The 13912-nt window shown below is 45.2% G+C and overlaps 1 protein-coding gene across 1 annotated transcript in view; it reads left to right on the forward strand.

Annotated features, from left to right (window-relative positions):
- Window positions 1-13262, forward strand: part of CYFIP2 (cytoplasmic FMR1 interacting protein 2) — a 133536-nt gene extending 120274 nt beyond the window's left edge. The window contains exons 28-31 of the mRNA XM_081230941.1: window positions 265-359; window positions 6135-6373; window positions 7920-8067; window positions 10318-13262. Of these exons, the coding sequence (XP_081087067.1) occupies window positions 265-359; window positions 6135-6373; window positions 7920-8067; window positions 10318-10485 (650 nt within the window). The 3' untranslated portion in view covers window positions 10486-13262. The remainder of the gene's footprint in view (window positions 1-264; window positions 360-6134; window positions 6374-7919; window positions 8068-10317) is intronic.
- The last annotated feature ends 650 nt before the right edge of the window (window positions 13263-13912 follow it).

Genomic DNA, 13912 nt, shown 5'->3' on the forward strand with positions numbered 1-13912 from the left:
CTGTCTAGCTTGGTCTAAATCCTTCAAGTGGTGGGAAACTCACCACCCCATGAGGTAGATGATTCCACTGTTGGGCACAGATAACAGAACATTTTCCTTGTAGTGAGTCCTGATCACACTTGCCAGAACCAGGGAAAACAGTTCTACACGCTCCATCCAAGTATTGGAATACAAATACGTCACCAGGTCCTCTGAGAGCTCTTCCTTCCCCATTTCCCCCGGTGTGCCCTGAATCTCATTTTCTGCCTGCTGTTCCTTTTGCAGAGGGGGAGCGTTTGGAGGTCCGGATGAAACGCCTGGAAGCCAAGTACGCGCCACTTCACCTGGTCCCTCTGATAGAGAGGCTGGGGACCCCTCAGGTACGATCCTCCTATCATGGACTCAGAGAACCAAAAGGAACTTTAGAGGGAGAGAGAGCATTTGGTCCAACCTCCTCATTGTACAGATGGGGAAACTGAGGCTCAGAGAGAGAAACAGAAAGTCTGACAGCACACAGCCTGTTAGTGGCAAGGGCAGGTGTGGCATGAGTTTTGCTGACTCTCAGGCCTGTACCCTGTATCATCTATCCTGCCAAGAAAGAAGGAAGTCAGACAAGTATCTGTCACTCCCCGTTAGGTATTAAGAATTCTGCTGATTTCTCTCTCAGAATTAGAACTGCACGCCCTGTGAACCGGCAGTTCATCTCTGGGTATCTTTGCCAAAAAAAAACTCTTACAGGAACACAAGATGTTTACCACGGCATGGTTTGTTAAAGCAAAAAACTGGAAACAACCTAAATGTCAATCAGTAGAGTGTTGACTAAATAAAATGTGGTAAAATCATTTAAATGATGAATACCTGCTACATAATAATGAAAAGAAAAAAATCAGATCTAGATGCATCAGTGTGGACAGACCATAAACACATGGTTAGGTGAATAGAGCAAGTGGCACTACAGGTCATGGAGTATGATGCTATTTGTATTTTTTTAAACACATATCAAAAACCCATATTAAGTAAAACTTTTCCTAGGAAATGAAAAACACCCAGTTCATAATGGTGGCAACCTCTGAAGAAAGATGAAAGGGACAGAGATGGGTGGGGAGATCAAAGAAGGCAGCTTTATCTGTAATGTTCTAATATTTTTGAAGGTGAATGAGCTCAGGTGTTAAATCTGTAATTAAAACTCATTTTTACAAACCTGAACCTGTACATGGAGATGAGTAAAACAGGACCCCTGCCTTTGGAGAACTCACAAACCGTGCAGGCAGTCAGGAAAGACACTTTGCGGGGGGAAAGGGGTGAAACAAACAGCATGTGCTGTCTCCTTTCAAGTTGATTCAAGTTGGATCAAGCATTTGGTGGTGGGGCAGGGCACGGATCAGGGTAGGAATTCAGGAAGAAGAGAAAACAGGGCACTGCAGCAAAGACAAGCCAGTATGGCTTGTTTCGTTCAACAAAACCCAAAACCGACTGTTTAAAAGGTTTAGGATTCAGATCCGCTCTTGGACTAGCATCCCTAAGGTCCTCTCTCCTATTATCACAAAAGCTCATGAATCAGAAAAATTCTCATCCTCCACAGAGGGCGGAAGGCGGCCTCTTCTCTCGAAAAACATGGCAAGTGTTGGAGCCCATGACAGGGCCCCATCCGCCCAGGTGTCACACTGATGAGCAGCCCCAGCCAGACCCCCTGCAGGCCACCCACCTCCTACTGAAAACAGTGACTAAACATTTAGTGACATTTGGGTTCTTTAGTCACCACAGAGAGAATGTAGATACTGTGAAATATGCACATTTTCTTTTTTGGCCTTCCGGGGCTGAACACAGGAGATCCTCTAAAGATTGCCTTCTAGGGAGAAATCCCCCAAGCCAGCGACATATAAATGTGTCTGCTCCACTGTTGGTGTCATCCTACAAGAATCTGGCCTCTCACACCCAGGCTTCGGCATGTGTTTCCACTTACAAGTCTGTGAATTCCTTCCCTCTTCTGATGAACACTATTTCCTTGGGACTGATAGAAATCTTAATTTGTCAAATGCTGATATTTAACAAACAAAAGCCTAGACATTCTGCCGGAGAGGAAATGCCAGTTTTATAAGTCTCCCAGCCCTTAAGGAATAGTCCAAAACTTAGTCCTCCTGTAGATAAAAGAAACATTTTTAAAATATTAACTTCCAAGCTTGCTGGGGTTCAGGGAACTCACATAACTTCTAGGTCGGTGACAGGGAAATTCTGCTACATGTTTAATGCTGGGAGAGTTTAACTGTATTGCATTGCTTGTATTTGTTTCTAGGAAAAATTGAGGTGACCTGGTTTGTTGCCCAGTGCTATCGTGAATAGAATGTTCTGTCAGGGAGTTGAAGGACTCCTCTTTCCAGCTTTACCCCTGAATTGTTGCATAATCTAGTGCTAGACATTTAATATCTTGGTCTTTGTTTTCCCATCTATAAAATGGGCGAATAGCTGTTTTGTCTTTTTAGCTGAGCTGCCTTTCACCATTACTGTGATAAACAAATAAGTAAAAAGCTTCTAAAAAACAGAAAGGAAAGAGCAAGCATGGAGATATTTTTTCCAAAGTATCCTAAATGTAATCAAAGTACTCCATGCAGAAATATGTTTCCACATGATTTCACAGATGCTTTTTCTATACCCTTGTTAACTCAGAAAAGAATGGCAGAAAGAGAGAGAAAAAAAATCCCCCACTGAGTGGAACAGAAATGGCTAAAATTTATGTTAAACACACACTTACACACATAGTATATATATATATGAAACACCAAGTCACAGATTGAGGGTATAGGCAACAAACAATCTTTAGTGCACTTTTTCAGATTAGAAGGACACTCACATCAAAAGAAAAAAGAGGGCTTCCCTGGTGGCGCAGTGGTTAAGAATACGCCTGCCAGTGCAGGGGACACGGGTTTGAGCCCTGGTCCAGGAAGATCCCATATGCCATGGAGCAACTAAGCCCGCGTGCCGCAACTACTGACCCTGCGCTCTAGAGCCCGCGAGCCACAACTACTGAGTCTGCGTGCCACAGCTACTGAAGCCTGAGTGCCTAGAGCCCGTGCTCTGCAGCAAAAGAAGCCACTGCAATGAGAAGCCCACACACCGCAACGAAGAGTAGCCCCCCGCTCACAACTAGAGAAAGCCCGCGCGCAGCAACGAAGACCCAATGCAGCCAAAAATACATAATTAAAAGCAAAAAGAAAGAAAAAAGGGCATGAAAGAAAACTCACAGCCTAAGAAATATAAATGCCAACAAACAGGAGAAAAAGTGTTCCACTTTACCAGTAATCAATGAAATGTGAAAGAGAAGGATATAGCTCTTCATTTCACAAGTTGGCTAAGAACTTTTCTTCATGATAATGAAGTACTGATAAAGGCACAAGGAACAGATTTGACACAGATAGGTGTGCAGTGGTTCAGCTTTTCTTGGGACTAGTTTGTCACTATGTAGCAAAAGCCTTTTAAAACTATTTATACTCTTTGACTGAAGAGTTCTACTTCTAGGATTTTATCCTAAGAAGATAACCAGAGATAAGCTCAAAAAGTGTAATATATAAGGATAATTACTTATGAGTTGTCTATAATGATGAAAACTTGTGAGCAATTTAAAATAACCAACAGGAATAGAGAACTAAATAAATGACATATGTCAATGGCCATTTTATGTAGCCATTAAAAAAACATATTACTGAAGAGACTAAAGGAAATTTTTTTTAGTACCAATATCTTGAGTAAATAACAATGTAGATAGTGTGACCCAAATTGTGTTAAAATAGATACATATACATGCTCACATACATAAACACAAATAAATCATACATAAGTATTTTAAGAAAGCTCATCTGTGGGTGATGGGATTTATGGGAGATTTTTATTTTCTTATAACATTTTTACAATTTTTTTTTCCAGATTTTACTCTTGTAGCTCATAGGAAAACCCATAAAGGTAAACAGTTTTTCAGGAAAGGGACAAAGCCCCTAACCATTTCAGTCAAGGCCCTTTGGTTGGCTCTGGTTGGGGGGTCATTTAGAGTTCAAAATCTGTCTGCAGGTTTATAAATCCTGTTGCTAATTCTTTAGATCCTCCTACAGTTGTCAGGCCCTGAGGACTGATACAGACTAACTAAATGCACAGGAGATTAACTAGTAAGCCAGAACTCTCTGTATTAGTTCCTTTAACTAGTAAGCCAGAACTCTCTGTATTAGTTCCTTTAACTAGTAAGCCAGAACTCTCTGTATTAGTTCCTGAAGGAGAATATTCATGACTCGAGAACAAACGTGGGTTCTTTATTTACTGAGCATCTTCGCTGTACCAGGCACTCTCTTTCTAAAGTGGAGAGCCCTGTCAGGGCCCAGATACTACCACAGGGAGTTGCCTGGTGAGAAAAGAGTCAAGCACTGGGGTCAGGGTTTTTGAAAAGAAGTATTTCTAGCTAACTGTGGCAGCTTCTCTGCACTGGAGCGATCTTTCTCTGCCACCAGAATCAAGATGAGTCACCGTGAATCAGGATTCCCCCTTGTGTTCGAAACACAGGTCCTCAAGCTCTTCTTCCCCAATTCACGTTTTTCGTCCTAGACTTCTTTCAGTTTATAGCTGTCATGACAACTACACTCCTGACCCACATTCCTAACAGGCTCCAGCATTGGTGTTTCCTGATTTACTTCCCTTCATGGATTAATTTAATTGAGGCTGCCCTCTTTCTAGGGGCTGTAGGGTGTGGGGAGCATGCAGGGAGCAGGCAGGCAGACTCCACCCAGCCACACTGTGCACTGAGCTCTCGGGTGGGTCCGCCCTCTGGGGAGCTGATCCCAGGAGTGCCCTGCGGACCTCTCTGTCTCAGAAGCCGGCCCTCTTAAACTTTGTCCCTAGATTTGGAGATTGTACTTTGACCTTAGATGTTAATATCTATTATCTTTGCACATGGCTTTGAGAGCTCTACCCCTAGATATTTTCTGCTCCTGCAGACGGTAATGTGTTTTGAAGTACTAGTGTAGCCGGCTGATTATTAGAGATATAGTAACCAGATGCTATATGAGAAGCCAGTTTAAATTATTAAGGAAGATTGTTAACAGTGGTCAGAGAACTTCTAACGGGAGGAATAATCTGTAAAATCAGCGACAAATTTTTAAGAGTAACATATGCTTATTGTAGCACATTCAACTGTACAGAAGTATTAATAGTAAAAAGTGAAAACCCCACCTGCTTCTCCAAGCCCATCTGTTCCCACAACTGATGTTAATCCTTCTAGAATGTTTTACACTCTCACCCCCACACACACACACATACATGCCTACAGTTTTCTGCATCTGTCTGTGGGATTGTGTTACTGATGTCTTTTAATAGGATTGTAGTATATGTCCTCTTCTGCAATTTGCTCTGTCCACTTAACAATTTAACCCACAGATCTAGACTACTAGGATTCAAATCCCAACTTTTCCACTCACTGACTGCCTCTCTGAACCTCAGTTTCTTCTTCAATAAAATGGGGATAATAGGGCTTCCCTGGTGGTGCAGTGGTTGAGAGTCCACCTGCCGATGCAGGGGACGTGGGTTCGTGCCCTGGTCCAGGAAGATCCCACATGCCGCGGAGCGGCTGGGCCCGTGAGCCATGGCCGCTGAGCCTGCACGTCCGGAGCCTGTGCTCCACAACGGGAGAGGCCACAGCAGTGAGAGGCCCGCGTAACGCAAAAAAAAAAAAAAAAGGGATAATAATGGCATCTTCTTCATGGGGCTTATGTAAGGAGTAAATAAGGTAAGTACTTAACGAATGCATAGAACAGGACCTGGTGTATGACACACACAGTGAGTGTGTGCTTAGTAGTAGTAACAGTACAGTAGTAGCAATAGTACTAATAGTAGCATCATCTCAGTCTTTTCAAAGGCTACCTAGCATTTCATTATATAGGTGGATTGAAATTTTTTTATACTATTCCTCTAGTGATGGCTCCTCGAGTTTACTTACCCCAAGACTTCTCCCTGCGGTTGAACTCAGGTTTATAAAGTTAGTGCCCTGCTCTGGGCAAGACCTCAGTTCTGGTGAATGAATTACAGATGCAGCCAGCTCTGGGGTTTGGGAATATCGGGTGAGAGGTAGAAGATGGGGTCTGACATGTGACTGGCAGGTTTATGTACCCTCCCATTCCCAGCAAATCGCCATCGCTCGGGAGGGCGACCTCCTGACCAAGGAGCGGCTGTGCTGCGGCCTGTCCATGTTCGAGGTCATCCTGACCCGCATCCGGAGCTACCTGCAGGACCCCATCTGGCGGGGCCCCCCGCCCACCAACGGCGTCATGCACGTCGACGAGTGCGTGGAGTTCCACCGGCTCTGGAGTGCCATGCAGTTCGTCTACTGCATCCCCGTGGGGACCAATGAGTTCACAGCTGAGTGAGTAGCCCCAGGGAAGGCGGGGTCACCCCCCAACCTGCTCATCCCCCACCCCAAGAGCCACGGGGCAGCCAGAGCTCAGCCAGAAAGGAGGGCAGGGGCGGGGTTGTCCAACAACGGTTTGTTGAGCACGTGCTTTATGTCGTTCAGGGTTCTAGGTGCTGGACATGCATCTGTGCAGAGCAAAAGTAGACAGTTCCTGGTATGTGGGGTTGACAGGGCCAAGAGAAGACTAGAAAACAGATAGAAGGTGCATCGAATGAGGTCCCTTGGCAGCGAGGGCAGGAAGGACAACAGATGCCCATGAAGAGAGACAAGTGGACTATAGGAATTCAATTCACAGACGACAGCTGAGCTGGAACACTGCTTAGGATTCAGCTCTTAGAGGGGAGAAGGGGACCCCACAGGAAAGGCTCCAAGTGGTTGAAGACAGACATGGAGTATGTGCACATCGGGGCCTTGGACCTCTCAGGGCCTGTCTTCACGGGACTAGAAGCTGGGCCAATGGAAGGGGCGGGGGGGAGCCCTGGCGAGGGCTTGGTATTAAGACCTCACCACCCAGCCCAGCAGAGCTCCAGGGGTCGTAGAACAGAGACAGGCTCCCCTGGCAGAAGGCGGGCGCCACCTTGCTCATGAGGCCTCTGCTCCTAAAAAGTAGGGGCGCCTTTGAGAGGAACCCAGTCCTGTTCTCAGAGAAGACAGAAGCAGAGCCCCATTCTCCCGTCACTCACCCAGCTACACAGCACGAGCAGAGTGGTGACGAGGGCAGACAAGGCCTGCCCTCCAGGAGCCAGGAGCTCTGGAGGAAACACACACGGGGGCCAGAGAGGCCTCCCCAAGAGAGTGGTGCTGGGAGTGGGATGGGAAGGCTGTTTCCAGAGCAGCTGCACTTTCCGCGACAGCAGTGGGGAAGCTGGGAAACCTTCCCAGTGGGCTGCTCTGCGTTCACGGATGAGCGATCCAGCCAAGAGATGCCCCACAGCCTCCCAAATTGCCCAGGTGGCTGTTGAGAGTTGGGGGCGTGCAGGCTGAGTTTCACCAGACCCAAGAGGACTGGCAGCCCCCCACACCAGCAGCATCTGTTCATGCCCCATCGTGTCCCTCCCCCACCCCCAGTCCCTGCCCTCTCCGCCTACACTGGCCAGCTGGTCTCCTGGTTTGAAACCACCCTTCCCCTCACCCATGTTCCTCTGGTTCCTTTCCAGAGCCAAGACAGAGCTTCATCAGAATTCTAACTGGCTACATAAATCTCAAAAGCTGGTTGGATTTTTTTTCTTGCAAATTTGTCTTCTTCAAAGCTGATTTTTCTTAAATTAGTGGGGCGACAGACTGACACCTCTTGATGGCTAGCAGGGCTTATAATATAACCACAGTCCCAGGAACAAATGAGTCCACACTCACAGCTTCCCTTGTACCCATTCTACAGATTAAGAGAATTGGCCCAGAGATGAGCCAGCTCACTAGCTGTACTGCTGGTCCAAGATGAGGGTCCCTTCCCCCTCTGCCTCCTGCTTCTCACTCCAGCTGCTTCCTCTCCCACTCCCAGGCAGTGTTTTGGAGATGGCCTGAACTGGGCTGGCTGCTCCATCATCGTCCTGCTGGGCCAGCAGCGTCGCTTCGACCTGTTCGACTTCTGTTACCACCTGCTGAAAGTACAGAGGCAGGACGGGAAGGATGAAATCATTAAGAATGTGGTAAGCAGCTCGTGGCTGGGTTCTGGGAGTTGGGGCCAGGCCTGACAAGCAGGCCTTTCATCAGCAGAGGAGGGTGAGCTGCGTATGGAGGCCAGCTCCCCACACGGCAGGTAGGTACAGAGACATTCAGCAGCTGGTGACCTTCTCGTAAGAAGCCGTGAGTCACTGGCTTGTAACCCACTGGGATGAATCACATCACCCCGCAGGGCAGGGCCAGCCTCCAGACCTGAAACACACCTTCCCTGTGCCAGTCAAACTCTGCTAATGCTGCTTCGTCATCTGCACAAACTCTGACTGAACACAAAAGTTGTGCAGCCATGGGGATGGGATGAGCGCTGTCATGTGTGGGGTGGGCAAGGCTGCTGCAGGAGCATCAAGAAGTGCTGTCTAAACCAAGCTGAGGGGCTGGGCAGTGGCCTCAGAAGGCTCCCCCTAGAGGCGATGCTTGGGCAAAGTCCAGAATGACCAGCTGCAAATAGCCAGGCAGAAAATGGGGTGCAGGATGGGGAGAATGTTCTAGGCAGAGGGAACAGCTAGAGCAAAGGCACAGAGGCATGAAGATGTATGCCTGGAACAGAGGGTGGGTCTGAAGGACCAGCTGAGAGGAAAAAGAGGCAGAAGCCACCTCATAAAGGTTTTTTTTTTTGCTTTGAGGTAGAACATACGTAACATAAAATTTGCTGTTTTAGCTATCTTTAACTGTTTACTGCATTAAATTCACTCATCTTGTTACACAACCATCACCACCTCCATCTTCAGAACTTTTCATCTTCCCCAGCTGAAACTCTGTGCCTAGGAAACAGGAACTCGCCATTCTCCCTCCCCACAGCCTCTGGTAACCACCCTTCCACTTTCTTTCTCTGTGAGTTTGACTGCTCTAGAGGTACTTCATATAAGTGGAATTCTCACTCAGCATAATGTGTTCAAGGCTCACCATGTTGTAGCATGTGTCAGTATTTCCTTCCTTTAAAGGCTGAATAATATTCCATTGTATGTATACACCACATTTTGTTTATCCATTCATCTGTCGATGGACACTTGAGTTGCTCCCGCATTTTGGCTGTTGTGAATCATGCTGCTGTGATCATGAGTGTACAAATAACTGTTCAGGACCCTGCTTTCATTGCTTTTGGGTATATACCTAAAATTGGAATTGCTGGATCACGTGGTAATTCTGATTTTAATTTTTTGAGGACCACCGTACTGTTTTCTATAGTGACCACACCATTTTACATTCCCACCAGCAATGCACAGGAGTTCCAATTTCTCTGTATCCTCCCCAGCACTTGTTATTTTCTGTGTATCTTTGGAAATAGCCATTTTAATGTGTGTGAAGTGGTATCTCATTGCGGTTCTGATTCACATTTCCTTAGCAATTAGTGATATTAGCATCTTTTCATGTGCTTATTGGCTCTTTGTTTATCTTCTTTGGAGAAATGTCTATTCAAGTGTTTTGCTCACTTTTTAATTGGGTCATTTGGCTTGTTTTTTTTGTTTTGTTTTGTTTGTGCTGTTATTTAATTGCAGGTGTTCTTTCTATATTCTGGATATTAATCCCTTATCAGATATATGATTTGAAAATGTTTTCTTTCATTCTTTGGGTCGCCTTTTCACTCTGTTGATAGTGTCCTTTAATGCAAATAAGTTTTTAATTTTGATGTATTCCAATTTATTATTTATTACCTGTGCTTTGGTGTCATATCCAAGAAATCATTGCCAAACTCAATGTCATAACGCTTTTCCTCTGTTTTCTTCTAAGAGTTTTATAGTTTTCACTCTCATATTTAGGTCTTTAATCCATTTTGAGCTAATGTTTTGTATATGGTGTAAAGTAAGAATAGAACTTCTTCTGCGTGTGGATATCCAGTTTTCCCAGCACCGTCTGTTGAGAAGACCATTCTTTTTCCATTGTTGTGGGCACCCTTGTCACAAATCATTTGACCATATATGAAAGGGTTTATATCTGGGCTGTCTGTTCCATTGGTCCATATGTCTGTCTTCATGCTAGAACCACACTGTTTTGATTACTGCAGCTTTGTGATAAGTTTTGAAACTCAAAGCGTTTTATGGTCAAGTTCACATTTCACTGTCAAGCTCTGGACACCCATAGAAGGCCTTTAAGCAAGAGAGTGGCATAATCATTGAAGCATCAGGACCCCGGACCCCACCTTCAACTGAATTCTTCCCTTTCTCTTGATTTCTCTGTCCCCTCCTCCCATCCCTAACCTACACGTCCCTGTCCTTCTACAGCCCCTGAAGAAGATGGCAGACAGGATCAGGAAGTACCAGATCTTGAACAATGAGGTTTTTGCCATCCTGAACAAGTACATGAAGTCCGTGGAGACGGACAGTTCCACCGTGGAGCATGTGCGCTGCTTCCAACCACCCATCCACCAGTCCCTGGCCACCACCTGCTAGGCGGAAGGTCCTGCAAACCCTCGACCTGGAGGAGAAGAAGCAGGAGAGAGAAAGCCACAACCAGCCTGCAACAGGGTCTGACTGGACAGTGTGTGGGATGGACGTGGAAGGAAACAAGAACCTCCCCAAACACATCTGCACCTCCTGAGGGCTGGGCCTGTGCATGCTCTCCCACAACATCTCCATGGTGGTTTCTCCATAGTGTAAATGAAAAAAAAAAAAAAGAAAAGAAACAGGGCAGTATATGCTTTTTTCACTTTTACTTTTTTTTTCCCTCAGCTGTGTTAAGAGCCCTAGTTTTACCCTTTCTCCATCTTGTGGTCCCCTACATCTGCGGTTGCTTCCCAAGACCTCCTCCTCAGATGGAGACCTCCAACCCAATGCCCACATGCCACCCCAGGACTGAAGTCTTAGAGATGGAGAAAAGAGTGTGGTGATGCCCCAAGATGTCAGCCTGGCCATGCTTCCACTTCCTAGCATCTTCGCCTCCTCTGGCTCCCTCCCTCCACTTCCCAAGATGGCATCTTCTTCTGCTCTGGACACCAGGGATTCTACCACCAAGAATACTCCTGGACCAGGCGCTGAGAGCCATGGCGAATGGGAGATGAGGTTCCTGGTATCGGTACCATGGTAGATGGTGTTGTGGTGTTGCCTTTGACCTTCCATGGACTCCCAAAACCACATCCTGACTCCCCTCTCAGGGCACTCCTAGAGAGAATTCAGAAATGCATTCACAACTGGAATGGGTGAGTAGAATTGGGGTAAGAATATGGTCAGGACCGCTGTGTAGAAGCAGTATTTATGAACACAGCCAGGGATTCCGTAGTCCAAAACAGAAAGCTATTAGACCATCTCATCAGCTTGATGGTGAGAGGGTCCTTTATTCACTGAGCAAATGCTTAGTGAGCATCAAGTTGCACAGGGTAATGGACACTGGGGCTACAGCTTTGAACAGGCCAGGCATGCACTGCCCACAGCATTAGCCAGCGACCAAATTAGGGGCCACTTGTTGGCACAGAATCTCTCATCAAGGAAAACTGTCACAAGAAAGAAAATATTAAAGGGTTATTTTAATAGAAGCCACATCATCATCTTGGGGCCAAGGAGGTAAGGAATATAAATAATACTTGTCAACGAGCATTTAATACCAAAATATACCCCAAAGAGGAATTCTGTTCTAGTGAATCAGGACTTTTGTTGTCCTAGAAGCTGAAAGATTCTGGAGACATTTTATCTTTGGCTGTCAACTTCCTTGATGTTCCTTAACTTAGATTTTGAGGTATGGCGTATATCTCACAGGGACGTGTCTATTTCCATTTCCCTGACTGAACCAAAATTCCCTGCAGAATCTCCTACCAAGCATGGGGAGACTGTTGAGAAGGACGGAAGCCTTTGGGAAGTGAATTTCTCATTGCAGAGCACCTCATCATCAAAGGGACTCTGTGACCCTGAGCTTGTAAGAACGTATAAAGTGAGACATTGGATATTTCTCCCCCGGCCCAGGAAGGAAAAGAAAGAGAGAAAATAGAACAATAATGATCTCCTCCCTCAGGGCAGATGAATGGAAATGGTTTCCATTAACCAGATGGCCCACTTCAACCCCATGGCAAGAGCAAAAGAAGTGTCCATAGCAAGAGGTTTGTTACCCACTCATGCTCACCAGGGAGAAGAGAGGTGGGGCTCGCCAAAGTATGGCCCAAAGGCTACATACATCAGGACCTCCTGAGATTAGCACGTTTAATGCAGATTCCTGGGCCCCATCTCATACCCATTGATTCTACAGCTCTGGGAGCAGGGTCAAGAAATCCTGCACTTGCCACAAGCTGGATTGTTCTGTTGCACATGAAAGTCTGAGGACCACTGCTATAGAGGCCCCCTGCACTGCCACCCTTGGGCTTTGAGCTCCCTCTGAGCCATGAAAGAAAATATCTGTTGGGAAGGAAAGTGAGTCAGGGTGGAAGCTGTCAGATTCTCCTGTCTGGAGCTGCCACTTCCTATTCTGATTTCTCATTTTCTTCTTCTTGATGACCATAGTTGTATCCCAAAGTCAAAAGTGAGGCATTACGCGACATGCGAGAACCACCAGTTAAAATTCACCTTCAAAACCCACATAAAATTTCTAAGCTCCAGAGCCTTCCGAGTCTTCATTCCTGTCTGGGAACAGTAGCTGGCTCACCCTCTGAGATTAAGTCTGGCTGTTAAGTCCTGGAGATCATTCTAAATCCTTGACCATTGCTTTGCGGAGATTTGGATCACCTGTTGGATGAGATTGCTATTTCAACAGTCCACCCCTCCCACCCTGCATTCATAGCCCTGAATTTGACCCTCTGGGTAGAATCCTATTATCCTCAAGAGATTTGATCCCAGTAAATTGAGGTCTTCACCTTTAGGAGAGACGTTTCATTTCCCTGGCTCACCAGCAGCATTGATTTACGAACACCGAAAGGGTTTAATATTCTTTCCTTCCTGGTGTTACTGCCCACCCCCACTTTTGATTTTTTGTGTATCTAAGAACCAGGAAAAATAAAATCTTAGGTTTTAAAAGGTTAAAAAAAAATCTGTTTCAGAAACTGTCAAATGTACCATATTTGTATTAAGAGTTGTTGGGGATTTTTGTACAATGAATTTACATTTATTTATGGTGACTTATATTTACGCTTGTGATCAAAATAATGTTAAATTCTTAAATCATATTTGCTATGCAGCTGAAGATGATATTTTGCTTTGTATTTTGGGGTACCTGTGTTGAGTTGATAAACATTTCCATCTCCATTAAAACTGCTTCCAAACTAGTGAAATGAGCATCTTGTCTTGATTCTGGGTCATATTCTAGTCGTCGATCTGTGGAAGGCCACATGAAAACTGATGACTCAGGATACAACCTGAAAGAGAATGGAGGAAGATAAAGATAAAGAAGATAAAGACATTGCGCACTAAACTAATGGCTTGTTTTCCTTTCTCACTGGGGGAATTAAATCTTTACAAATTGACTTGCACTGGGCAAGATATTGGAGATGGTTCCTGAGCCTAGGGGATTCATAGTCTGACAGTGTAACTCTACAAACTATATCCCTAGTTTTGTTTTTTGGGTTTTTTTTTTGTTGTTGTTGTTTGTTTTTTATTTTTTTAATTGAAGTATAGTTGATTTACAATGTGTTAGTTTTAGGTGTACAGCAAAATGATTCAGTTATACATATATTTCCTTTTTCAGATTCTTTTCCATTATAGAGTATACAAGGTATTGAATATAGTTCCCTGTGCTATACAGGTGTTTGTTATTTTTCTGTTTTATATATGGTAGTGTGTATCTGTTAATCCCAAACTCCTAATTTATCCCTTCCTCCCTCCCCACATTGGTAGTCATAAATTTGTTTTCTATGTCTGTGAGTCTGTTTCTGTTTTGTAAATAAGTTCATTTGTATCTTTT

Source organism: Mesoplodon bidens (assembly GCF_964165515.1).
Source record: "Mesoplodon bidens genome assembly, chromosome: 4".
Classification (NCBI taxonomy): Eukaryota; Metazoa; Chordata; class Mammalia; order Artiodactyla; family Ziphiidae; genus Mesoplodon; species Mesoplodon bidens.